Source organism: Mus pahari, chromosome 3 (genome assembly GCF_900095145.1).
Source record: "Mus pahari chromosome 3, PAHARI_EIJ_v1.1, whole genome shotgun sequence".
NCBI classification, from domain to species: Eukaryota; Metazoa; Chordata; class Mammalia; order Rodentia; family Muridae; genus Mus; species Mus pahari.
The window spans coordinates 1576623-1604462 of record NC_034592.1 but is presented as its reverse complement, the minus strand read 5'-3'; the positions used below and the strand labels follow the sequence as shown (position 1 = coordinate 1604462).

The 27840-nt window shown below is 39.5% G+C and overlaps 1 protein-coding gene across 1 annotated transcript in view; it reads left to right on the top strand.

Annotated features, from left to right (window-relative positions):
• St8sia6 (ST8 alpha-N-acetyl-neuraminide alpha-2,8-sialyltransferase 6) overlaps window positions 1–24543 on the top strand; it is a 137380-nt gene extending 112837 nt beyond the window's left edge. The window contains exons 5-8 of the mRNA XM_021194592.1: window positions 9085–9229; window positions 13391–13503; window positions 16918–17010; window positions 18295–24543. Of these exons, the coding sequence (XP_021050251.1) occupies window positions 9085–9229; window positions 13391–13503; window positions 16918–17010; window positions 18295–18763 (820 nt within the window). The 3' untranslated portion in view covers window positions 18764–24543. The remainder of the gene's footprint in view (window positions 1–9084; window positions 9230–13390; window positions 13504–16917; window positions 17011–18294) is intronic.
• Window positions 24544–27840: the final 3297 nt, after the last annotated feature.

The window sequence follows — 27840 nt, the reverse complement described above, 5'->3', positions numbered from 1 at the left end:
CCCAAGCCTTAGTACTGCTCTCGGGCGCACTCCCCTCCTCGGGTGAGGAAAGGCGCTGGATGCCAGGCGGACACCCCTCCTCGGTCGGGGAGGAAAGGTGTTGGGTGTTGGATCGGCCTGCGGACAGCCGCCAGGCGAACACCCCCCCAGGACCCTTTTCTATCGCTGGTTTTCTTAGTACTTTTTCTCTAACTCTTGCCATGTCTCTCCTTTTTCCTTCTCTGCCTCATCCTGTGCCAATCCATCGTCTTTGTCCCATCTTGGCTTCTCTACAGTTTTAGTTCACTTTACCCGTCTTCTGCCCTTAGCAGAACTGAACCTTTAACAGCCCAAATAAAATCCTCCTGAATTCATTAAAGTCCTTTTTATTACCTTTTCAAAAATGTATTGTGTTTATGAATACAGTATTCTCTGTGGATCTGGGGGCAGAATCAATTTGCTCTTTGCTTACACTGACATCTATTGATTTTGTTCCCTGTGGTCCTGTAACCCTATGGAGGAAGTACAAGATTGTTCATTTGGGTATCCTTTCCAGATAACATTATTAACAATCTATCCATTACCTCCATTGCTCTGCTCTGGGGCTTTCCCAGTTTTTCTTTCCATCCAAACTGTGCTGTGACAGTTGCCAGATTGAGACAGAGATGGGCTTGGCATGTTCACTGGCCAGAGCAGCCCATGCATGGGAGATGCTCTTGACAAAAATCTGTGAAATATGAGTGGATTCCACCTGTCTTTGGAGAGAGTCTAAAAGAACACCTTTTACTTAGCATTTGACTTATCCACAAACAGCCTTTATCTTTGTTTTCTGAAGTCAATAAATGTATCTCAGATCTATCTCTTCTCCCCTTTGTACCCGAAAGCTTAGTGTCAGCTTACTTTGTAAAAGATGTGTTTTATGTGTATGAGTGTTTTGCTCACGTGCATGTCTGTGTACCATGTGCATGTTTGGTTCCCACAGAACAAAAGCATGGTGCCCACAGAGGTCAGAAAGGGTGTCTGAGCCCATGGAACTGGACTTATGAATGGCTGTAGGTACTGGAAATCAAACTCTGGTTCTCTGGAAGAACAGTCAGTGCTCTTGACTACTGAGCCATTTTTCCAACCCCACGCCAGGAAATGTTTTATTAGAATATGTCATCATGCAAAGTGATATGCTTCATAAGGGTATTTTTATTTGCATATATATGGCCTCTGTTTTCAACCCTGTTCATTTTCCTGCTGTCACTACAGCTAGTCCTCTTTCTTTTCCTCTCTCATCTATTTCCATGTCATATATATGGATGTATGCCTATCGTATCATATGCACATATACTCATACACAGTTCAGGTTCCACATGTGAAAAGAAACATGATTGGTTTCTTCTAGATCTGGCTATCTTGCTTACCACAACAATATTCAGTGCTATCCATGTTTCTATGAATGGTACAATTTCTTTCTTCTTCATGAATAAAATGCCACTGTGTTTGTATACCACATTTTCTGCATCCACTCACCAGTTGGTGGAGACCTAGGTTGGTTCCATCTTGGTTATTAGTGGTGCAGCAACACGCATAGATAAGCTATTATGTCTATGGCAGGCTGACCTAAACTCTTTTGGGTGTATTTCCAGGAGTTGCTCAGTTTGATTACGTCACTGCTAATGGGAATGTAAACTCATCCAGTATGCAAGTTCCAGGGGAAAAACAAACATAAATAAATGTGAAATCACCTAATTGTTTGATTAGAAAGTTCTCTCCTTGTAGTCAGCCAGTTACTTCCTTTCTCTGGTCACCTGCTGCTTTCTGTCTTCTGACAAAACAAACTATCATTCCCAAGCACAGGTTGTTAGTTCAACAATCATTTACTGGGGCTCTGATCTACTGGGTCATCCCCATCCTATGCCTTTATAGGTTCTTTTATAAGCCCCACTAGCCTGGGGCTTTCCCCATGTACTTAGGCTAAGGCCTTCTCATACCGATCTACACTATGTTAGAGTATACCAACAAATGAATTACAGCTCCCTCATGTAAACAAGTTCCCAGAAGGCAGGCCACGTTTTATCCATGTTTGTATTTAATAATTTGTAAGTTCTAATTTCTGTGATCTTGGGCTCTGCACACTACCTTTTGGCTGCCCATTAAGCTGTGTGCTGAATTGCTGCCTTGTGATGGCTCTTGTTTTAGCTGTAACAAAATGTCACAATCTGAGCGGTTTAAACAGCACAGTTCTAGAAGCTGGTCATGCAAGATTGGTGTTCCAGTATAGCTCTGTAAGGGTCAGATTAGATTCTTTCTCTGGGTAGCACAGAGAACCAACTTCATACTCTGATGGCTCCATCCTCATGACGTCATCTATCTATACTCATCTTCCAAAGATTCCTTCTCCTGATACCATCTTATTGGGGGGCTATAGTTTCAACATACATATTTTGGTGGATTCAGACACTCACATCCCACAGCCTGGCCTCTGTACCTTGAAGCTTCATGGGTTCACTAATTCTTCCTTCCCCCTTATAGTTATTGTGTCTGATTCAGTTGTCTTGGGTTTCAACCTGCTCTCTCCAGTTAGGCCTTAGGTAATGTGCCTTTGAAAGAAAAGATTCCACATCGATACTACACAGCAAAATGGTTCATCACAATACAAGACATATTTCCCTCTCCTCTTAGCCAATCTTCCTTTAATTATGTAATTTAAGACCACATTCAAGTGTGTCAATGGTCTACAATGCTGATTTACAGCAAGACAACTAAAGCTTGTCAGTCTTTATCATTCCCCAACTGGTCTTGGAGATCACTTAGGGTCAGCCTCCAGGGCTAAGTGATTCCTTTCTCTTACCTCCCCTGTATCTCAGCTCTCACCACTGCACATACAGGCCCTCATACAGACACATGGTCCCCCAATCCTGAGCCATGAGGCCTGTGTGCAGAGGCTGAGTGGATCTTTAATGTGTGATGCCCGTGGCTTGAACTTATATTCCAAGTCCTTTGAATTCACGTGGCTTTCCTTATTGTTAGGAGATGCTTCCAAACATGAACTTGAGGATTCTAGAATAATCTATTGAGACAATGATTTAGGCCAGAAAAAAAAGTGTACTCATGTGAATTTGCACAGTTCCTTTGTGGGGAAGGATTGCACACTGTGGTTTCAGGTAGGCAGTGGGCTGCAGAATATAGCTTTGAGTTTGGGATTTTAATTTTGGCTTTGTCATTTACTACCTTACAATTAGCTCATCCTTGTATTTCTCCTTAATAGCCCCCGAACACTAGAAAGATTGAGACAGTGATGTTTTATTCACAAGTATATAGACAACCTTTCATGGTACTAAAGAATTAATACATTCTAAATACATGCGAATGAATGAAAGAATGATCATCCAATATGCAAGATTGAATGAGCATGATTTGTGACATCTTTAACTTTGGGAGTTTGAATTGTCCTCATCTGCAGAAACAATATTAACTGTACGCAGTTCGTAGGATCTCTGCTGGACTTAAATAGCACATGAACTGTGAGGCACATGGTAAGACTGAAGTGAACATGGGCATGGTAAGACTGAAGTGAACATGGGCACGGTAAGACTGAAGTGAACATGGGCACGGTAAGACTGAAGTGAACATGGGCACGGTAAGACTGAAGTGAACGTGGGCACGGTAAGACTGAAGTGAACGTGGGCACGGTAAGACTGAAGTGAACGTGGGCACGGTAAGACTGNGTGGGCACGGTAAGACTGAAGTGAACGTGGGCACGGTAAGACTGAAGTGAACGTGGGCACGGTAAGACTGAAGTGAACGTGGGCACGGTAAGACTTAAGTGAACGTGGGCACGGTAAGACTGAAGTGAACATGGGCATGGTAAGACTGAAGTGAACGTGGGCATGGTAAGACTGAAGTGAACATGGGCATGGTAAGACTGAAGTGAACGTGGGCATTTCTGCTAGTGAGTATTACTGCTCTGCCAAGGGATTGTACATTGTAGTCTGGGGGGGGGGGCAACAAGAAATAGGCATCAAATTGATGTCTTCTCATTATAAATTTAAATAAATGAAAAGATGGGCTGGAGAGATGCTCAGTGACTGAGAAGTCTTGCTGCTCTTGCAGAGGACCTGAGTAAGTGTGGTTTTCCACTCCCACAAGGCAGCGGGCAACCTACTGTAACTCCAGTTCCAGGAAATCAATGCCCTCTACTAGCCTCTGTAGGGACAAACAGCATACACACAGAGAGACATCCATAGACTGAAAAACTAAAAGATAAATATTTTTTAATGAGAATAAACAAGAAAGAGGCAAGTAGAGGACTGCTTGCCCTAGGTGAAGGCAAACAGAGTCGGATAATTAGTTAGCAATCGTTGGAATGGTAAATGATAAATCCTCTGCACTTGTGAGGATCCTTACATTTTAAAATACCTTTCCTAAAGATTCTCATTAGAATTATAGAGAAAAAAGGAATCCTGGGAATGTAGCTCCTTTTTCAGACCTAGAAAGAAGGAAGGAAGGAAGGAAGGAAGGAAGGAAGGAAGGAAGGAAGGAAGGAAGGAAGGAAGGAAGGAAGAAAGGAAGGAAGGACCCTAATAAAATAACCTAAAAAGAAGGAAATTGCTCCTATTGTGGAAAAGAAAGATTTAAACCACTTTGAAGGCATACTCTTTTCTCAAAAGTGTATTTGTGAGGCTATCTGAAAAGCAAAGATAAGTTTGCACATTTTCAGATTAATCTTTAAAGATCAAGACATGTTAGGCTTGGTTCTTCCAGGACCAGCCTGAGCCTCGGGAGTGAAACCCTGCTGAGAAGTTCCTGACCTCTAGACACCCACAGGGGTGGGACAGCACACTCTCTTTTCTTTTCATTTTGTATGGAGGAAGTAGCAGTAGATGGGACCCATCAAGAGTGTAGGGCACAGTGGCAGGGTCCCTTGACAATGCTGATTCAGTAGAAGCCTTTGTATCTTCTGAATGTGAAAGAACTTGACAGCCACAGTTACTTACAGAGTTTGAGCCTTGCAATATGCATTAGCTGTACAATGGCCAGGAAGGTGTGCCTGAACGGGCAGGCATGCATGCAGAATGAGCATAGGCCGTAAAGTGTAGCCTTTAAGGTGTGCCTGGCAGGCAGGCATTTGGAATGAAGGAGCATACGCTGTGCAGTGACCTGTAAGGTGTTTTGCTCTATTATGTTTTTCTTTGTCTGTTTCCTGGTTTCCTTGGTGGTTACAAGCAGCTTAGTTTTGTGTTAACTTCTGGATGCTTCTCCACTGCATAGACAAGCTGGGCTGAAATGGAGCATGCTCGGTTATCACCTTTGCAAGGTCTGTCAGCTTACATTTAAAGCAGGCACTGGAAATGTTGTTCTGTTACATTGATATTTCCTTGGAGATCATTTTGCACCATTAGATATTTACATTGGGCTTTTTTGTGGGTTTTACTTTTGTTTGGAGCCAAGGCTGGCCATTCTCCATTCTCATGCCTCTGTCTCTTAAGAGCTTGGGTTATAGGAATGTACAACCGGGCTACCATGCACCATGCATCTAATGATAATCATTTTTTTTTTTTGTGATTTCCTGAAGAACATAAGGCCAATGGCTAAACAGACTTGGTATATACAGAATACCCCTGAATGAAGGAAAGAAACACATACACACTGCGGAATGGGAAAAGCACACAAAGTTTCTATCCTAGTGGCAAAGCCAGAGTCTGAAGTGAATGCCAGTAAATGTAGCAATCAGGACTTGGAAGAAGAAGTGTTTGTCACGGGATGGAGGATGTTGTTGAAAGTAGAGTTCCCCACAGTTCAGATTGATGGAAACAACTACAGCCATGAAAATGGACAACAGATGTACAATAGTATCTACTTAGTAAACAGCTAGTTGCAGAATCTAGCTGGTGGTAACTCAAGGGCCCATTGTCCCACTTTTAGCCTTCCTGTAAGCTTAAAAATGTTATTATAACACACTTAAATAGTATAATTCCAGAAATGCCTATTAATACAAGAAAGCACTAATAGAGAAGCCTGGTTTGTATTTGTTGTTTATGGTTTTGTAGTATTCTCGTAAGCACTGATTATCTTTATTAAGTTACTTATTGAAAGCAGGTAAGAATTTATTATATTATTATATTGCCCTTTCTTAGAATACTATATTAACAATACATTTAAAGTGATAAGCACACATGAAGTTATGAGCTTGCGGAGTGATATAGGGATTGTTAGTTAAGATTATAATTACAAACTACTGAGTATTTATATTTACATTATTATTTATTATTATTAGGTTTGTTTATCTCTATAAACTATCTTTTAGAAATGGTAGATACTAAGGAACAGAAAGATGGAAAGGAATAAGCAGCTAACAGAAATCAATTAAGAAGAGTGTAGCCGGGTGTGGTGGCGCACGCCTTTAATCCCAGCACTCAGGAGGCAGAGGCAGGTGGATTTCTGAGTTTGAGGCCAGCCTAGTCTACAAAGTGAGTTCCAGGACAGCCAGGGGTATACAGAGAAACCCTGTCTCGGAAAGAAAAAAGGGCGGGGGAGTGTAGTGGTTTTTCATGAACAAGTTTCCTGATGAGAAGAAGGTTGACCTTGTACGATTGACTTTCATTTTCTGTAACCTGAGAATTACTGGACGTTTGATGGATAGAATTTTAAATGACCAAAACAAATTAGAGCACTGTGTTACTTCAAAAACACAGAACTCAGTAGGAATGTGTCTGAAAGGATGCCTTCAAAACTTAAACCCAACAGAAAAGCATGGGGCTGGAAAAGACCAGTGTGAGTACTCTTCCCACAGCCAGGTCCCACACAGAGACAGTGCCTTTTCTGTAGTGTGTGGCTCCAAATGCATACGTATTTCATAAGTAATATAAAAAGGGACAAGCTCAAGGAGTGACAGGATGATGGAAATAATGGTGACTGGGCTCTACTCAGAAAATTCAGAAGGAGGGGATTCTGCAGGGTCCTGCCGGGTTGAAAAGTGAATCTAATGGTTGGTTACTGTGTTCAGTTGCTTTAAGAGTTGCTAAGAAAATGAATAGAGAAAACAGACCTCAGCAAGGAGATAGCTTCGCTGTGTAAATAGAAGTCTCTCTTGACTTAAAGGGTGATTAAACCCTGGAGTAATTTAATTATTAAGAGATGCTTTGGCATCTACATCCATGAGGAGCTACACAAACAAAATATATACATCATGAAATTTTGACATTGGCCTGTATTATAGTAACCAGGACTTCTAAACATATTGGATAGTAATTGATATCTTTCTGGGATTTTTATTAGGAATGGCTGCTTAAATTTGTTCCACTCTAAAATCATCATATTGATTGACTGTTCTCAAATAAGTGGCTATACATTATTGCTTAGGTGACTGTAATGCTACTTAACTACGTTTTATGTATTGTTATAATTATTACAAAACAATTATTAAATTCTTTCATATTTTGAATTGTTTTCATTATTCCATTCAATCGTGTTTTCTCAAGCTTCCTTAAGGCGTTATCATATTCTTTTTAATGTCCTTGAACATACTTGTAATTGCTTCAGCTAACTTGCTTTTCTCTAGCCTATTACAATACACCTCTTGGTCCCCTGGTTATTTCTGCAGCCCCTGTGAGTCATTCATCCTCACCCACTTCCATCTCTTTGTGACTCCCTGCCAACCAGCAGAATGGCTCTCTATCCACAGCTACTACACTTAGCTGATGTGTCAGTGGGGGGACATGTTGTCTTGGCTGTTCATCTTTGTGGTTTTGCCCTGGGATCGAAGTATATGGTGTATCTTGCTGTAGCTCTCTGGTTTCACCTTGGTGGATGGATGTTCTGTTCTCAGTCCCAGCCAAGGGTAGGGTGCTATGGGACCTTCATAGAGAGCGATTCTGCAGGTTGGCAAGGAGTGACAAAAGAATGGAGGAGAGCTAGAAGGAATGGCTGACAAGGGCTGTGAGGAAGAGCTAAGAGAACCCTGAACCCCAAGTCCTCACCACAAGGCCAAGTCCCAAGGTGACAGAGGTGAGCTGGGAGGAGGAGCTCAGGCAGGCCTATTACAAAACAACTGTATAATATTTTCCTTCATCATCCTTGCTTGAGAAATCTATTACATAACCTCCTTCCCTCGCCATGGCTGTCTGAAACCCCAGATAGTGTTGGGCTTCGTGTGTGTGTGTGTGTGTGTGTGTGTGTGTGTGTGTGTGTGTGTGTGTGAATGATATATGTGTATGTTATGTATGTGCATATATAGTATATGTATAGTAGCTATATAATATGTAGTATTGTATTATATATATTATATGAATATTATATATGTACCTATACTTGGCATATATGGTATATTTCCATAGTACTTATTAAATATACAGAGTATATAGGCGAACATAGACATATTGTTAATGTATACTATATATGTACATAGAATATTACACATGTATATGTTTAGTTGATAAGTTCTACACAGTAAGAGATTAACAGTACTAACTCATGATAAAATATAGTTAAAACTGGGGCTAAAGAGATGACCTACTGCTTAAGAGCTCTGGGGTGCTCTACATGAGGACTCAGGCTTGATTCTAACACCCACATGGTGATTCACAACCATCTCAACCTCAGTTCCAGGGGAGCTGATGCCCTTCTGGTGGTCTCTGCAAGTACTGCACACAGATGGTGCCCAATCATACAAGGAAATAAAAACACCCACACACATAAAAATAAAATAATTAAAAATACAACCATAACAATGTGCTATATTAAAGTTATGTGAAGTGGGTTTGTACTGAAATTTTCTTGGAGCAGAATTTCCTTTGGGTGATTAAAACCTCCCAAGCTTATGATGACTACGGGGACTACTGTGATGGATTCTCTCATTTCTCTGTCTGTCCTGGCAATCTGATGGCAGAGGTTTTGAACCTTTACCACCGCTGTGTTTGGGTCTGTTACCTGCTGTGACGTGGGCTACTGCATGTTCTCTCACCATCCCCCACCCAGGGCTGCAGAGGAAGACTTGGGCGCCTGGCTTGACTTCTCTTTGAAACTCGCCAGCACAGCTCCTCTTGCTGCATCTGTTGTTAAGTCCGAGTTTGTCTCTTGTCTTCGTCTTCTGCTTACTTTCATTCTCACCCCTTGTAGAGCCACACTGGCTTCCTGTTGCGATGCCATTCAAGACTTCGTGGTTTCCCAGAACAACACTCCAGTGGGGACTAACATGAGCTACGAGGTGGAAAGCAAGAAACAAATCCCCATTCGAGAGAACATTTTCCACATGTTTCCAGTGGTGAGTGAGGATTGTGTGCTGTCATAACACGCAGTAATGAGAGTGTAATTTTAAAGCTATACATATGGAACATGTAGAGTGGTGGCCTGTCAGAGAATGCAGGAATTTTATCTTTTTCCTGCTTGAGGCAGAACCCAGGACCTTGCCCAAGCTTGAGCAGGCAGGACTCTACCACTGAGTTCCAACCCCAGCTGGGCCCTATTGAAAACAATCTTGACTGCAGCATGGCCCCTCAGAAGAGGGGTTATACAGTAAGTGCTAAGTGCTTTCAGCCCTCCACCTGACTTTTCACTGAATGTCCTGACACACTTGGAGTTTCAGAGCTGTAGTGAGTGAGCTTACGGAGGTGGCCACCATGCTTTGCCTAGAATGAGACTGTTCCAGTTGCCATTTTAGATGACTAAACCCATCCTTGTGGCTTAGCATTGTTACATGACTACGTGAGAGTTCACAGTCAAGTCAAGTAACGTCCACGGCACAAGGCTTATTGTCTACTGTGTTCACTGCTATATTCCAAGCTCCTAGAACATTCGCTAGTGCATATGTACACTCACTACACATTTGTAAATAAACATGAGTAAATGCTATATACTCTGATGCTAGGGGCAGTGAGAAAAAAAAAAAACCTTTCATGTATTACAAATACAAAATTGAAGAAATTTTTGTCATGAAAAATCTCTCACTTATATTCATGCATTCATAGGTGTGTTTCATGGTGTTTAAAAGCAATGAGGCCAAATTGATATGATTAAGAATGGGATCAATATATTTATGCAGCATGTTACCTGTAGTTAGAGTTTTGTGCTGAACTCCCTCTTTGTTCATTATTTGACTTCTCAAAACTAGCTTATTGTGGCTCATGTAAGTTATTTCAACATTTTTATATTGCACTTCAGAGAAAGAATAATTTGTAGAGAATAACTGAGAAATACCTAGAAAATGATAAAGTACTGCAAAAATTCTAGAAGAAAAGGACAGAAAGTGTACTCATAAAACAGATAAAATCTTTTTCAAAGTAAAGACAAATTTGGTGTTTTTAAGTGGTAAGTAAAAGGGCACAGCTTATTGTAATTGTTTGAGGCCAGCCTGGGCTACATAATGAGACTGTCCCAAATACCAAGAACTGGAGCTTCACATGGCTTAGTGACAGAATACTTGCATAATAGGCACACAATCTTGGGCTCCATCCCCTAACTACAAAAACATACAAAAAGCATACAAAGCAAAGCCAAGCCCCTCATAAAACATCCTATTGTGCCCTGAAACTACCAGTAGTGACAACACGCTAATAACCAAGTATTTCTTTGTACATGGGAGGCCTAGGATAGCCTTGTAAGCAGCGTCTCCTCATCTAGGTTGCGCATGCTTGCTTGCTTGCGTTCTGCTGCTCAGCTCAGAGAGGCCACGGTGCATCTGCCTTTCCTGCAGCACCTTGAAAAGATCTGTCAAGAGTTGGTAATTTTGTATGTTAACGACTGCAGGCATTTCCCGTTATCCTGAATTGCTTGTTTTTAGTTGGCAAACAAGAAATCCTGCAGTGACCTGGATAAAATGATGTCACCTTGTGCTGCTTCCATTTACCTTCCAAGGCTGGGATTCAGGATGCAAGCAGCCTCCTTCCCAGTGTCCACATGCCCCTCTGCTCCTCTGAGCCCATAGCTCCCCAGGACCTCCAGAACAGCTTGCTATAAAACCTTTCCATCAAAACTATGGAGTACCTGCCTCCAAAAACTGCTTTATTTTTTAGGGGATATTGAGGTTTGTAATTTATTTCCACTCCTAGTGAATTCTGGTTCCCCAAACATATGGCTGTTTCTTCCCATTTGATCAAGAAACCAGAGGAAACTGTCATTATTTTGAGGGCTTTATTTGAGCTATGTTTCCCTTAGTAATCCTTGCTATTGAGCCATAAAGAGCATATTTGCATTATTGCATCCCACCCAGTCTATAAAATTCAGAATTTATTGAGAGTCTACCATTGAGTAAAGACTCTGTAGCCATCCTGAGTGTGAATTTCAGAGTCAAGAAATAGCTTTTGCTATCTGGAAAGCATTCATTTAAAAGCCAGGCACCATGCTGGCCTTCTGGATAGAGAGAAATGAAGTGTATCATGGACATGTTAATGCACTGACTAGTAACAAACTGGGCTGGGGAATGGCTTGGAGCAGCCTAGATGGGTCCTAGCCCAGACCTGTCTGTCTAGAGCCACTGCTTCAGTATGTCCCTCTACTTTCCCATCTGTAAAATGCTCACACAGTGGCTGTGTGAGTTAAATCTATTTAGGAAGTTATACATATGGAACAGTGCCTCTCATACAATAAACATAATATGACAATTAAATTTTAAAGGCAAGCCTACAGAAATCTCTGTGTGCTTGTGAAATCTCACTGATGCAGTCAGCCTCAGGAACTGGTGGCTGTGGCTGTGGCTCAGGGATCTGTGGATACCTTGAGCATCTTAGACCCACAGCCATCCTAAGACCAGTGGGGCCAGAGACTTAGCTTGGAGGACAGGAGAGCCTCGGTGTTGTAACCTCTCCCATGCTCTGTGGTTTAGATACTAACATCATGGCCAATTTTATGTTACTGGTGATTTAACTGCCAGCTCACAGAATTGCTGAGTGCTGCCCAGTCGGCTCTTGCAATGTCAAATGAGCCAGCTCTAACACACAGCTGGGAATGCACGGTGGGGGAAGCACTGGGCCAGCAAGTGCTTATGAAAAGCTCACTATGAGCACTGAATTACTCCAGCCATGGGATGAGAGATTCGGGGAAATGACAAATGAAGAAACACGTTCTCTGCCTGTGAGGATGTACACTCTAACATAAGAAAAAAACGGACTCCATCACTGGAGGGTGTGAGTCCAGGTTTGAGGACACATTTTTACTTCAGTGGCTATAGAACAGTAAGAGAAATACATACTGTTGAATGGCAAAGTTTTCATTTATATGTGGAGGTTGTGGAGGAAATATGCAGCCTTTTAGGGTAAACAAAGTTAATGAGTTTTGGGAGGGAATGAAAACCATAACAGCCCAGAGTTGTCTGGTGTCCCCAAACTGCACTGGTGACCACTTGTAGGGTGGCTAGCATAAATCCAGTGACCTTGCTGAGCCTGCATGTCTAAGGATTAGTGAAGCAAAGACAATTTTGATAAATAACCTTTAATTTTACACATTGAAATAAAAGATTTAAAGCTGTTATATAACTTCTTTATTTTTATCCCTTTTAAATCCTGAAATGGTCCTGCTTGTTGTAAAGGCATGATATGTGATTTTCCTGTTCTTCTTTCATTATTCTATGTAGTAAGAGATATGGTATGTTCACAGAAGGTAGGAACAGGAGGGTCAGGCATCCCAGGCCATCCTCAACTACATAGTGGCTATCCTCAGCTACATAGTGATGTTGAAACCAGTCTGAGTTTCATGATAAATTAGCTTCAATAGAAGCAGTATATTACAGTTTATATACAAGCATAATTTTCAAGACCTCCAGTCTATTTCATTCTATGTCATATTTATCCCTCCCAAGAGGAATATAACAAACTTACATGATTAAAAAATAAAAACTATGTTACAATAAGTTGACCATAACGGTATGCATTTATTTAATTAGTTGGATTGGGGGTGGTGTGCACCCATGAAGGCATACATATACGTAGAAGCCAGTAGACAGTAGACCCCAGGTGTCTCACTGGACTGCGCTCTACCTTGTTTTGAGACTCCCATGACTCTCCCATGGAACCTGGAGCTTATTGCTTAAGTTAGACTGGCTGACCAGAAACTGGATTTCCCAGGATTCACCTGCCTCTCCTTACCCTATGCTAGATTGCAGACGTGTCTATGGCTTTACGTGGGAGCTGGGGATTTGAACTCAGTTCTCATCTTCACAGCAAATGCTCTTATTGAAGGAGTCATCTCTGTAGCCCCTGTGGTGATTCTCTGTTTTTGCCCCCTCTAATGTCTGCTTCTGTGTCTTTTTCTTACTCTTTTTTTCTTCTCCTAAACACACAGGAAAAGCCAAGCTTCTGGATATTTGTGGCATTTGTGGTTTCTTTTCTGTAAGGGTCCTGGGAATTGGGTATCTTCTACTGAGCCACATTGTAGCCTTGCTTCTAGTTGTTAAGCAAGCCTGTGTTGATTGGTTTCCCCTCTCTCCCACCAGTCGCAGCCTTTTGTGGACTATCCCTATAACCAGTGTGCAGTGGTTGGGAATGGGGGAATTCTAAACAAGTCTCTCTGCGGAGCAGAAATTGACAGATCTGACTTCGTCTTCAGGTGAGTCTCGCTAAGATGGTTCCTTGGGAAACAAGGAGCTATTGACTGTTTTAAAGGGTACCAGAAGCACAACCTGTGTCAATTTTGCCTTTGTCTTTGTGATCGCATTGCTAGCATCTACAGGTTGCCCAGGTAGGCCTTCTTAGAGATCATGGGACTCCTGAGTTTCTGAGCATGGTCACATCAGTACCATAAGGACATGCAAGGAGAGACTGAAATCACAGTGGGGTTTGGGGCTCTGAATCTTATCAGGGCCTTCAGCCTGTAGAGGGTGTCAGGGCTCCCTTGGACAAGGAAGAATATTTCTCTGGCCTTGAAGATCTTGGTTCTCACAGACCATTGCAAGGGATTTTGCTCTTCAGTAACACTAGGAAAGATGCTGACCTATTCGTTTTGCACACACACACTACCACCACCACCACCATTTTCCAACTTGAAAAAATTAATGTATATTACACATATATGCTCAATTCTGGTCCTGTAAAGTATTTTTGCCTGAAGCCAAGGTAATTTATGAAAACAGACATAAAGTTTGCTTGTGTGTAGTCCATGCTAATACTTGGTATAAAACACCCTACTTTAGGATATGACGGAGGTGACATCCCTGCAATATGACTTAGAAGAGGAAGCAAAAGAAGTCTACATCTTCCTGTTCTGAGAACATCAATTTTGTTGAGATACTTTGGTCCCTGTGGATTTAATGCTACTGTTCTACAGATTAACAACAGCCACAAAACAGCGTTCAAAAAATAGTTCCTCCTTCACCTATCTTGTGTTTGTAATTTATATTGGCAGTAAATACGCAATAGTCGATCTAATGGTCTAGAAATTATTGAACACTCATTAAATTCTTTACAGAATGATGTTTGTACTCTTCAGGTTTCTCACTGACAAGACCAGTATCGGAATGCATTATCCATTCTTCAAATCCTCAGTGTTTGTATGGTGGTGGTGAGGGTCACAATGAAGATAAATAATGCTTCATGTGACAGGCCCTTTATAGACTTAAAATCCCCCAAACATCTGTGGAGAGTACTATGCAAAAGCATTAATTTTACTTTATAGCAGCCATAGAAAGAACAATTTGGGCTTACAGTCTAGGAAAAAGTCTCAGCAGATAGTTGATTTATAACTTTAAGACAAGCCCTGGGTTTCCAGGTTCTGCTTTTGCTGACAATAGGATTTTTCTGAACATGTTCTTTCTTCTGAAGTTGACCATTCAAACTGGAAGCAAAATTAGGGCTACATATGGTGGATGTCATTAAAATGCACTTGGTGTTTAAGCCTGTACGTATTTTGCCTATGCTTGCTCATCACACAGAGAAGTTGCCCATTGTTTTCATTCCAAACATTGGGAGCTACACATTAAGTGTTTAAGGAACACATATGGCTGTAATTACATTATATAGTATACTATAGCTATAATGCTACATCTGTGTGTGTATTTTACATAAATACCTTACATCTATTATACACACATGCATATAAAAAGATGCACACACACGTTTTCCACAATGTCTCCAGTTATTTTAGAAACCACTTGTCTTAGTCAGGGTTTCTATTCCTGCACAAACATCATGACCAATAAGCAAGTTGGGGAGGAAAGGGTTTATTCGGCTTACATTTCCATACTGCTGTTGATCACCAAAGGATGCAGGACTGGAACTCAAGCAGGTCAGGAAGCAGGAGCTGATGCAGAAGCCACGGAGGGATGTTCCTTACTGGCTTGCTTCCCCTGGCTTGTTCAGCCTGCCCTCTTATAGAATCCAAGACTACCAGCCCAGAGATGGTCCCACCCACAAGGGGCCTCTCCCCCTTGATCACTAATTGAGAAAATGCCCCTCAGCTGGATCTCATGGGGGCATTTCCCCAACCAAAGCTCCTTTCTCTGTGATAACTCCAGCTGTGTTAAGTTGACACAAATCTAGCCAGTACACCACTTTTAAGCTTGGCGTTGTGGCTCATGCATGCAATCTCAACAGTTGAGAGAGAGGCAGAAGGATCTCTGAGTCTAAGGCCAACCTAGGGTTCAGAGTAAGCCCCGGTCAGCCTGGGCTGCAAAGGAAGACCTTATCTCAAACCATAATGAACCATTTTGGATACTTCAAAAGAATATGTGTCTGTGATTTGTTACAGGAGGCCACTGATAAGGTCCTTTCTGTGACCCCTATTTATAATGAATACATATTTTCTGATGTATATTTTATGTCGAAGCGAGAAGGCTATATTTCATCTATTCCTGTGTTTCATCAGGTGTGGAGCACAGTCCTGCAGCTGCATCCACATAGCAGATGGTGTGGGCTGCACACAACTTTCCTGGGGACACTCTGTATTTACTTCCCATGCGCCTCCATTTAAAAGCGGTCTAATGGAAATGTAAAGAATGTCCTCATTTTAATGTGATTGGAGTATACTCAAATTAGCATTGTTCATGGCTTCCCAATGAAAAACGGATACTCCAGGTTTAGGATAGCAGGGTGAAAATTGCTTCAAAGCACTGGAGTTTCCTTCATAAGTAACCTCATTTGGGGACAAAGTTATCCATATGGAGATCAGGAGATACTAGTGTTCCTGTGTAGGTTTTATTCTGGGAGACTTTATTACCACATTTTCGGTACCTTGGCTTCTTTAACTCTGTATGGATCATTCCATTGTGAGAATGTAATCAGCATTCATCTATACAGTTGGTCTAAGTTACAACTTCAATTAAAAAAAAAAACTTGAAAATCCTTCAGAAGCATGATGAGAAATATTTGAAATCTCTGGTCTTAGTACTTACAAATGTCAATGAAAATATTAAAGTCACTTATCAAATTGATGTATGTTGTGCAATGTTGAAACAAGTACATCCTGTACTTGTTGGTTATTTTCAAGTGGCAAGCAGGTGGGTTCTGATGTTCTTGTCACAGCATTGGTTTCCTCTGAGATTATAACAGTTATCAAGTGTGTGTGTGTGTGTGTGTGTGTGCATGCGTGCATGTGTGTATGTGTTTTATGTGTATATGAGTGTGAGTATATGTGTGTATGAGTGTGTATGTGTGTTTATGTGTGTGTATGAGTATATGTGTATGTGTGCGGATGTGTTATTATATGTGTGTATGTATATGTATATATGTATGTATGGTGTGTATATGTGCTATATTGTGTGTATGTATATATGAGTGGGTATGTTTGTGTATTGTGTGTGTGTGTACATGTGTGTACATGTGTGTATGTGTGTGTATGTGGGTATGTATGTATGTGTGAGAAAATGTGTGTGTGTGTGTGTGTATTTGTGTATGTGTGTGCATGTGTGTGGGTATATGTGTGTATGTTGTATATCCATGTATGTGTGTGTATATGTGTGTATATGTGTGTGTATACATCTGCTTTTTGCATATTGTATTTTGAACATATTTTCCTTCTTTATTCCAGGTGTAACCTCCCCCCAATCACAGGGAGCGCTAGTAAAGATGTTGGAAGCAAAACAAATCTTGTGACTGTTAATCCCAGCATTATAACACTGAAGTGAGTGACTGCAAGTTCCACCACTCCTCAGAACACTTTCTGATCACTTCACACAATCCTCCCGCTGCTGAGGCTGACACACCACATGGTGTGACACACGGCTGAGCTGGCTTCTGGGGAAAACACAAAAGAATACATCCACAAAGTTTGGCATCTCATGCAGGGTGTGCTCTATCAGAAGAGTGACTCAGTTTTACTTTTAGTGTCATGAGCGACATGTTTCTAATCAAAAGAAAATTTATCTCTTCAACTTAAAAAGTAGAGAAGTCAGTTCCTTCCGTTTGCTTTCAGAGTTTTCAGATCATTTACACCCTTTCCTTGGTCATCAGTGCTTTCATGACAAAACTTTCTTTTAAGAAGTTTTGGAGGAAGTCCCCACATAGCCTGACAAAGCACTGCTTGCTTTCATTTTGGATAGTTTGTTATTTAGAATTTTTCATTGCCTTCTTCTGCAATGTAGCTATTATAGAATATCCATTCGTTCATATAAGTTGCACACACACTTTCTGTCAAAAAGAGACTACTAATCATTTGTAATTTAATAGACTCCTTAAGTTGTTCTAGAATCTCAGAGTGAAAACAAAACAGTGTAGCTGTCTCCACAAGCTAATTGTGAAATGTTACTTAAAAGAGTTCTTCCTAAGGTGTGTGAAGCATAAGAGAATGATAGCCTAAAGCCAACACACACACACACACACACACACACACACACACACACACACACACATTTCTGGCAGGCATAGGCTTTTTAAACAAAACTTCTATTTGTTGAGTAAATATGTATAAAATATGTATAAAAATGTATAAAATGTATACATTATAACTTTTAAATAATACATACATATAGGCTACGTTATTTGGTTAGGTGTAAGTTTAAAGGGGCCAAAGCAACATTAGATAGCATTGCTGTGTGGTAATATGAAATCATAGAAGAAATGTCTGTCTAGCAATAAGTCTTTGTCACTCAAGAAAGAAGAATGAAGACAGGCCTTTGATAGTTACTTGATAATTGATCAATGATTTTTAACTCAGTGGTTTGACTTTTTAATATAATGGGTATAAGCAGTTGCATTTTTGACCAGATGTATATTCAATACCATATAACCAAAATTATTAACTATTACTATTATTATCATTATCATCATCATTATAATTACTATGATTACTATTATTATTTCTATTACTATTATTATTGTTATTTCTGTACTTTAAGTGGCATTATTATTATTATTAATATTATTATTACTTCTGTACTGTGACCAGCCTTTCTTTTTAATTCGGCAGGTACCAGAATTTGAAGGAGAGGAAAGCCCAGTTTCTGGAGGACATCTCCACCTATGGAGATGCATTCCTCCTCCTGCCAGCATTTTCCTATCGGGCCAACACAGGCATCTCTTTTAAAGTCTACCAAACCCTCAAAGAGTCGAAGATGAGGCAAAAGGCTCTCTTCTTCCACCCCAGGTACCTGAGGCGCCTCGCCCTTTTCTGGAGAACTAAAGGGGTAACTGCATACCGCTTGTCCACAGGCTTGATGATTGCAAGTGTCGCCGTGGAACTGTGTGAAAACGTGAAGCTCTACGGATTCTGGCCTTTCTCCAAGACTGTTGAAGACACCCCACTCAGTCACCACTACTATGACAACAAATTACCTAAGCATGGTTTCCACCAGATGCCTAAAGAATACAGCCAAATGCTCCAGCTCCATATGAGAGGAATCCTCAAACTGCAATTCAGCAAATGTGAAACAGCTTAATGTTTCTTAGAAGGAGAATAATTTCAGTAGGTGGAGTGGACGTGTCACAGCATCTCCAAATGCGAATAGAAGGCACAGAGAAAGCACGAACTACAAAGGCACTCCCCCACTTGTCCAGACCAAAGCCCCCTACTCACTCTGCAGCCTCCCTGAGTCACTTTCACCTTCAACGTTCTTTCTCTGAGAATCGAGATTACAACATCAGACTCAGACAAGTAAAATGAGATAATTTTTCAAATCTTCATAGAATTTGATTTGAGGCAAGGTCTCTCAGAATGCTTCCTTGTTCCTATCCATGATAGCCATTCCCACCCTTATCAGAGTGGTAATGAAACTGTGCAATTGTGCCAAAGACCCTTTCTGAAGAGAATGTCTGAATTATGAGCCAAGTTCTTACACACAGCTCTTCCTTTATAAATAAATCCTTCCCATTCTCCCTCCTAGTAGAATACAGAAACAAAATACCCTTGATGATTCAGGAAGGAAAGGTTTTTACTTAGCGATGTGCCTGCTTCTGATTCAGTTCACTTGTGACGTTAGCTGGGTTGCGGTATTGGTTGGATTTGGGGCGTTTCTTCACTTCTTTTGTCTATATTTTCCTTACCTTTATCAGTTTGTATTCTAGATTCCGGCTTTGGGATTCTGCAATTCTCTCTCCCACTGACAGTATCAACTCAGTGACATAAAGTAGTTCAAATATCCACTGCTTCTCACATGTTATCTTATCCATAAAGTTAACTCATCTGATTTTTTTTAAAATAGTGAACATCTATTTGATATCAGACCCGAGGACCATCCTCCACTGGAGGACATGAAGATATTGTCACTGGCAGAAAAGCAGGTGTGTGCCATTAATTGATAAGATACCACAAGCATCATCATGACAGTTATGAACACAGTGCTGAAAGGATCATGGACAGAGGTGGTTAAATCTGATCCCAGTAGAATCAACTTCAATGTACCTGTTTCAGGGACGAGTTAATTTCACAATTAAAGCTAGAAAATGAATCAATTCTTAGCAAATTAAGTGGATTCTGAGTAAAAAAAAACAGAACAGGAGGCGAAAGCTGCTCCCTTGGTTCTGATTATCCAAATGAGTATGCTGGAAGGAGATTGTGAGGTTCTCCTAAAAACTCTGTGTAGGGAGAGAGAGCAGTGCAGGAGCGTGGCAGCTTTTGCCCACATTAGTGAAGTGTGAGTACTTCAGAGCCAATCACTTCACAAGTAAGGCTTAGGGTGGAAACACCTAGCTCATTACTCCAGGGAGAGATGAGTGCTTTCATGAGAAATTACACTCATAAGCTAAGCACCAGTTTTGAGTAAATTTTGAGTAGATGTTAAATATGAATATTTTACACCTCTTATTAATGTCCCACTGACACCTCTTAATGTAAGCACATTTATTTATTAAGTTATTTGACGTTACCTATTTATGTGTGTATATTCTGTTCATCTATCGATGGTCCCAAAAAAGTAAGAATATGAGGCCCACATGCCAAGAAAACTATAAATTTTACTCTTTAATTCTTAAGCCAGCTTGTTGTTTATCAAGTGCTTTTTTGAAGAGACAGCACCCTGTGAATTCTTCATTCTGATATAATGTCACCTTGTATTTGACATTTGTAATGTTGTTTCAAGTTTACATCTCTTTCATTCTTTTATAGTAAATCAAACTTATTAGCTTTAGAAATTTATCAGAAGTTCATATATAAATATTTTGCAAAGGGTAAAAGGCTTTTTTGTTGAATAAAATAACATTTATTTATCATCTTCTTCTGATGAATAGAGGCTCTTTTATGCTGCTGCTAATGGACTTAATTAGCTTTAAATAATCTCCTAGCAACATTGGTCACGTTTCAATCATGCTATTAGCAAAAAAAAAAAATCTTTTTAAAAGTACACCAGAATACTATTATTTTTATAGTTAACAAAAATGTTTCTCAAAATATTTTGTGCTAAGTAGAAACTAAGTCTTTTTGACAGTGTTGGCAAAATATGACTGAAAAATGAAGGTAGGAAACTGCAGTGACATAAATTATTAAATAGTCAGTGTGGAGATGTTACAAATTATTCTAGCAAATATTATGTCTTGTCAGGGAGCTTCGAGCTTACTTAGTGTTTTCCTATATAAGATGCTATTATTTTAACTCCGGAGACTTTTTCTCTAGGATATCAAGACAGACAGACAGACAACTCCAGTGTCACACACATGGGTTTCAGAAATTCTCAAAATAATGTGAGGTTAATATCACGATGACAACCCTGTTTCAACATAAATCAGTAGAAAAAGGAATTCTTGGAATTTCTAGAAAAGCACAGACTTCTCCACATATGCATATCATCAACTTACTTCTTGTTTCATGTTTGTACTGCCAAACCTGAGCACATCTGAAATTTTACAACTCTACCTGGATTAACATAGACAGTAGTCAAAAGACGCCTTGAGATTTCCTGTGTGCTGTGGTCAGATCTCATGTTGCTTAGTCTGTAGAGCTACAAGTGGAATTTGGAGATGATGGGGATGGGGATGGTGATGGTGATGATGATGATGATGATGATGATGATGATGATGATGATGATTTGGTCCTTTGATTTTAGTGTGACACTTCCAGCAAATCACTGCCATGGCACAAAAAGTACTGTGACTGATAGTTCACAGTTCCCAAAGCTGACATGCTGTTTGTAAAAACTATTGCTTGGTGCTGTGAACTGGATGTGTTGTATGCCATCTACATGTCTCCAAAGTGTTCCTCCTTTGATTTTCCTTCACAGATGGGTCTGTAGTTGTGACTTTATCATAATTTGAGGCTTCTGGCTGTTACTCAAACTCTCTTTAAAGGAGTCCACATCTAACAGAAGTGGGTGGCTCATTCACATCAGGATACTTTCTACCTGAGCAAGCATGACTTTCCCTTTGTCCCCCCAGAGATTTGCCATAATGTCCTTTCCCACCCCCGCTGCCAAAAAGAAAACCCAACATGACTAAACATGTTCTAAAATGTGCTAGCATATGAATTAGGATAATTCAGTATATCAGTATATTTAGCTACATAAATTGTAAAATGAAACTCAGTTCTTTTTGTTTCTTAATGGTGGATAATAATATCTCAACCTTCCATCAAGATCCAAACACAAAAATAACCATCAACTCCTTGTAGACTTGTAGATTAACCACATGGAATCTGAAAGCTCTGTCAAAGACTCTCTGTGTGGCAAGCATTGTGTAACTGCTGGTAGATGGGTTGAATCTTATGTTCTGCTATTAAATTCCAGTTCATCGATAGCCATTAAAGAGAGGTAGTCTGAACACTGGTGCTATGTAGTGGTGGACTTTCAGTTATGAGTTTTAGGATGCCACATGCTTCTAGACTCTAAGAGACATGCCAGCTTGCCTGATTTCATTTTCTGTTTTTTGTTTATGTAACAGATCAATAAAATTCAAAAATAATTTCTTTCCAAATCCGAAGGAAAATACACATCCAAGTTCATCATCCACAGTGCCGCATGCAAAAGAGGACTCTAGACAAAGGCAGAGCTGGTTTTCTAACTCCCAGCCAAAAGAAGAGGCAGAACATGAGTTTCATGACAGATTTTACTGTACATGTACATTTAAACCTAGAGAATGTGTGGATTTTCAACAGATAGCCAAGACCATTGTTCCCTGAGAACTTTCTTTGTATGGAATACTGAATTGGGCCATAAATCAGACCCATATTTGCTTGACCTTTTTTACTTGCTTCCAAAAAAATCTTGCTAAGAAATGATGTATCTTGTCATATATTCTTAATCATTCCAGGAAATTCAGAAAACTTTGGGAAAATTGAGAAAAATGCATATAACAGGTATGCTATGATCTTATGACTATTGCAGAAGTATAGTTTTGATGTGACATATTCAATATTTTATTTATGTAGTATTATATAAAAACATTATTTTGCTATTAAACATTGAAGACATTGTGAGAATCTGTTATATTTCATAGACCTAGGATGAGTCCTTCTCTATACTTAATCCCCAAATCCAGGTGTGTTCAGTATTTCCTGTTTGTGTGTGGTTCTGAAGGCTGGATAAAGAACCTCTTGACCTTTTATTACTCTGTGTCATTACTCTTCTAGGGTAATTTTTGGCTTTATAAAAATACTCCAGTGGCATATGATAAAGATGTCACTGCTTGTGTAGTGGAAACAGTCAAACTCTTTAACAGAGAATGTTGGAACCCAAATAATTAAATGGGAAGAAATATGTGCCTGCACAGCACCATGTCAGATGAGAAGCAGACTCTAGATAGATTCAAGGATAACAAAGTCACAGCATAAACTCCAAAGGTGGAAAATACATTGTTACAGGTTGTACTTCTGCACATAACAACAGTAATTATTTTAAGTAACTAAGCTGAGAAATGGAAGGTGTGACATATTAAAATGAAGTATTTCTTCTCACTAAATGTCATCTCAATACTCATAGGCTCATGACAGACATTTCAAGGGACTTCCCATCAAAAAGTAAAATTTTTAAAATGAGCAAATATCAATACAGATGTTGTTTACAAAGGAAAATCCTGGGTAGCTAATAACAACAAGAATTGCTCAAATTTATTAGTAAACTGAGAAGTGAAAATTGGAGTAAATGCTACATCCATTGCATTGGTAAAAGTTTGTAATATGATTAATTCCCAGCATTAGGAACTCAACACTTTGGAAAGCAGTTTGGAAGTGCTGAGTGAAATTTGTCTCACAGTTCTCCTTCGGCCCAGTCATCTTACTTCAGGATTTACGATCCAGAGAACTTCCAGGAGACAAATATTGAGGCAGACGATTAGACAAGGAACTTTCCACCTCTGGAAGTTAATGAGTTAAGTTTGCCAGATACATAGTGTAGAAACTAACACAGCAGTTAGAAGCAACTTGCTATAGAGAGATAGAATATTAATGATAAGTCTTAACATTTTCGCATAAAGGAGAAATAAGCTAAAACAGTGCCATTCTGTTACCTTAACGTATATACATTCCTGCATACATATCACAATCATACATCAAATACAAGAAGAGTATCCACTTAGAAGAGGGGAATGGGATGGGCTTAGTGATAAAACATACATCAGTACCTTTATTGCAGCCAAGGACACATACATTCTTATCTCCCATAAAGTATTTTACTAACATTGAACTGGAATCTGAGACACAAAACTGTAATTTATGTAAGGTTGCATTATAGGAGCAGAGGTTGCATCCAAACTCTCACGTCTGACGATAAAGCCATTTCCCCCAGTATGCAAACGCAAAGGGAGAAGAAAAACGAAGCTCATTCTCTACAACTCACATACGACCGGCCAAGTGTATTCCAAGTGTACATCTGGCAAAGTCTGACCTGTGCATGATCATGAAGCCATCTCCACTGTCAACATGTGTCTCCATTTCTCCCAAAATGTTTCCCCGTACTAATCTGTAATTACTTAATTCTTACTGTTTGATGTTTTTACTTCTTCAGAACTCCCAATCTGCTTTTTCTATAGACTAGCTTACAGTTTTACAATATAGACTGTTTACATTTTTTTAGAATTTTATATAAATGAAATCACGTTTGCGTATGTTCATGTGCTGTCTTGCTCTTTTTCTCAAAATGACACTATTAAGATCAATTTGTGTTTCTGTCTCAATAATCATTTTTAAATTTTATCTGGCTATAATGTAAGTGTACCAAAGTCTGTTTACACACTCATCTGTTTATACACAACTTTGTCATCTATAGTTGTGATGCTACTAATAAAGTTGTCACCAACAGTCATGTACACATCGTTGTGAGTGTGCGTTGTTATTTCTTGGGGGCAAGATCTATGGAAATGACTAGATCATATGGTCAATGTGTATCTAACATCTTTCACAAGTAGTGACTAATGAAAGTTTTACAATTTACTGAATTCTAGTTTATTGAATTTTCATACTTTCTGTTGAAAATTGCAAACACTTCACCAAATCCAGGATCACTAAGATTTCCTGATTTTGTGTAGGGGATTTACAACTTAGTGCTTCTATCTAGGTCTGTGAGCCATTTTAAGATAATTATGTTTTGTATATATTTAAAGTGTGAGGTAAAGCTCTCTCAAAAGTACTTTACATATATCTGTCTAAAATTTTGTAAGAAACTTGATGAAAAGATATTTGGACTTATTTACTTGTGAATTTTATCTACCTCCATTGATATATCTGTTTTTATGCCAATATTTCATTTTTACTGTTATAGAATGACATAAATCTTGAATAAGAAAGTGCGAGTATTCTGGACATTCTCTCTCTGTGTGTCTCTCTGTCTCTGTCCCTCTGTCTCTGTCTCTCCATCTCTGTCTCTCTGTCTCTGTCTCTGTCTGTCTCTGTGTGTGTGTGTTTGTGTGTGTGTGTGTGTGTGTGTGTGTGTTGCTATTCTGAAAGAAGGTCTAAGATTTTTATTTTTACTTTGTATGTTTGGTAAAATTTACCAGCAAAACCAGCTAAAATGTAATTTTTCATAAGGAAATATTTAATCTCAAGCAGTATGAATCTTGAATAGACAAGGTATTTCAGCTTTGTTTTTTGTTTGTTTTTTTTCTTCTAGAGCCTGATTGTAACTTGTATTCTTCAAAGAATGTGCTCTCTTATTGTAAATGATGAAACTGAATGTCACAAAGTTGTTTATGACCTTCCTTTTCCTTTAAGGTTGTATTGTCTGCTGTGATTCCCCCATTTATTATTATTATTATTATTATTATTATTATTATTATTATTATTATTATTTACAGTTTTTGTCTAGTCTTTTCCCTGATCCACCATCTCAAAGAACCAGTTTTTGGATCTCTGAATGGATCTTAGATATTTATTTTTTCTTTCTGTTTAATTTTCATTTTCATTTATATTTATAGATGTTTTTAACGTGGGAATCACATGTATGTTTTTCTGTATGTACTGTTCTCCATATTTTTTTTTCGGTGCCAGAGATTAACCTTGGGGTCAGACAAATGCTCTTCCACTGAGTTGCAACCCCAGTCCATACAAGTTTGATGTGTTCTGGCGTCCTTCTCATGTACTTCAGGATACCTACCACAGGTGATGGAGACATCTCTCGTTTCCAAATATTTCTGAACTTTCCCCCAGACCTGTTACTAAACATCTTCTAAAATAATACCAGTGACTAGTGATTATACATCACATGATTTGAATCCATTTCAAACTTTTATTTCTAGTTCTAGTTCTATTTTACTTCTATTTCAAGACTTTTTAATCACACTTAAATGAATTTATATGGGCAGGACTGTAAAGTCTTCAGCTAGTGGCATGGCTCTCTTCAATTCTCCTAGCCCTATTAACTTTCGACTCATGCATGTGCAGCACTGTTAGTTACACACATGCTGATCCCCTTCATCCACAGCCCATCACCCTGAAGTCATTGTCTCTGCCCTAGTAATGTTCCTTTCCTGTGTCTGTTCCAACCTCCGAGGTTTACTTCTGTCTCTTTATATTTAAAGGTATTAGAGAAAATATGTATCTAGATTTTATATTATTATAATCTGAAATTTTCCTTTTCATTTGTATATTCACTTCAGTTGTATCTAATTGCACACATCTTGTTTCCACATGTATTAGAAGAACACAAGACATTGTTACTGGGATCTTTTCTCCTTAATCTGTTAGATAGATAGATAGATAGATAGATAGATAGATAGATAGATAGATAGAACAGATGTATATATAAAATATATTTGTTCACTTATGTATTTATTTACTATTAAATTTAGGTTAGTATACAAGGCATGTATCATGGCATTTTCATATATATGTATCATTATTCTCCCCTCTCATTCACTCCCCCCATCACTATCCTACTCCATGCCCTCGGCTGGCTGGTTCTCTGCCATCCTCGATCCACCACTAAGTTTTCATGTCTCATACATTCTACAACCCTTCTTAACAGTCTCCTCATCACACATGACTCCCTTTCTCTACCCACGACCTACACCTACACACATATGTAAACACATTTATATATACGTCTCTCTATAAATTTAAATATAAATTCTGCATATGAGAGAAAACATGGTAATTGCCTTTCTGAGCCAGGCTTATCTGTTTAAAATAGTGATTTCGAGCTTCACACATTTTTTTTTTCCTGCAAAAATCCATTCCTTTGTTTTTGTTTATGGCTTCCTATGATTCCTTTATGTGTATGTATTACTTTCTCTTTATCCATTCATTGCTGATGGACAGTAAGCTGGTTCTGTTTTCTGCTTGTTGTGACCAGAGTAGCAGTGAGTGTGGAAGCGCGTGCGGCCCTGGCGTGGAAGCGCGTGCAGCCCTGGAGTTTGCTGCTGACTTTATGATTCATATTCAAAGGTGGGACAGCTGGCTTCTGTCACAGTCTGCTTAGCAAAGACACCCATCTTAGCCTTTACTGCCTCATTTAAAACTAAAGTCTTTGGGCTTTTTCTTATGTCATTCTGACATACTCTTAGGATGCTTTCAAAGGTAGATCTGTATTTATACTGTCTTGGTTTTAAGGCGGGGTTTTACATAGCTCATTCTGGCCCTGGATTCCTGATCTCGTCCCTCACTTTCCCGAGTGTCATGGGCTACCACACTTGACTTTATTTTTTCCATTGTACAAATGAGAAAATTGAGGCTAAAAAATTTACCTAAGAACATATAATATTCAAGTGTCAGAGCCAAGATTCAAGTACAGAATGGATGCTCAAAGGCTGTGAGCTCAGGCAGCATTTGATCCTTTCTAGTTCTGCTGCCATTGCCGACGCTTATTTGAAAAAATATTTCTACAGTGTTTAAAATTTTAGACTTTTGGCATATACAATAGTGTCTGGGTTTGGTGATTGTTTATGGAATGGATCCCTGGGTGGGGCAGTCTCTGGATGGTCCTTCCTTCTGTCTCAGCTCCGAACTTTGTCTCTATAACTTCTTCCATGGGTATTGCTAACAAGACCCTGATATAGATATCTCTTGTGAGGTTATGTCGGTGCCTGGCAAGCACAGAAGTGGATGCTCACAGTCAGATATTGGATGGAACACAGGGCCCCCAATGGAGGAGCTAGAGAAAGT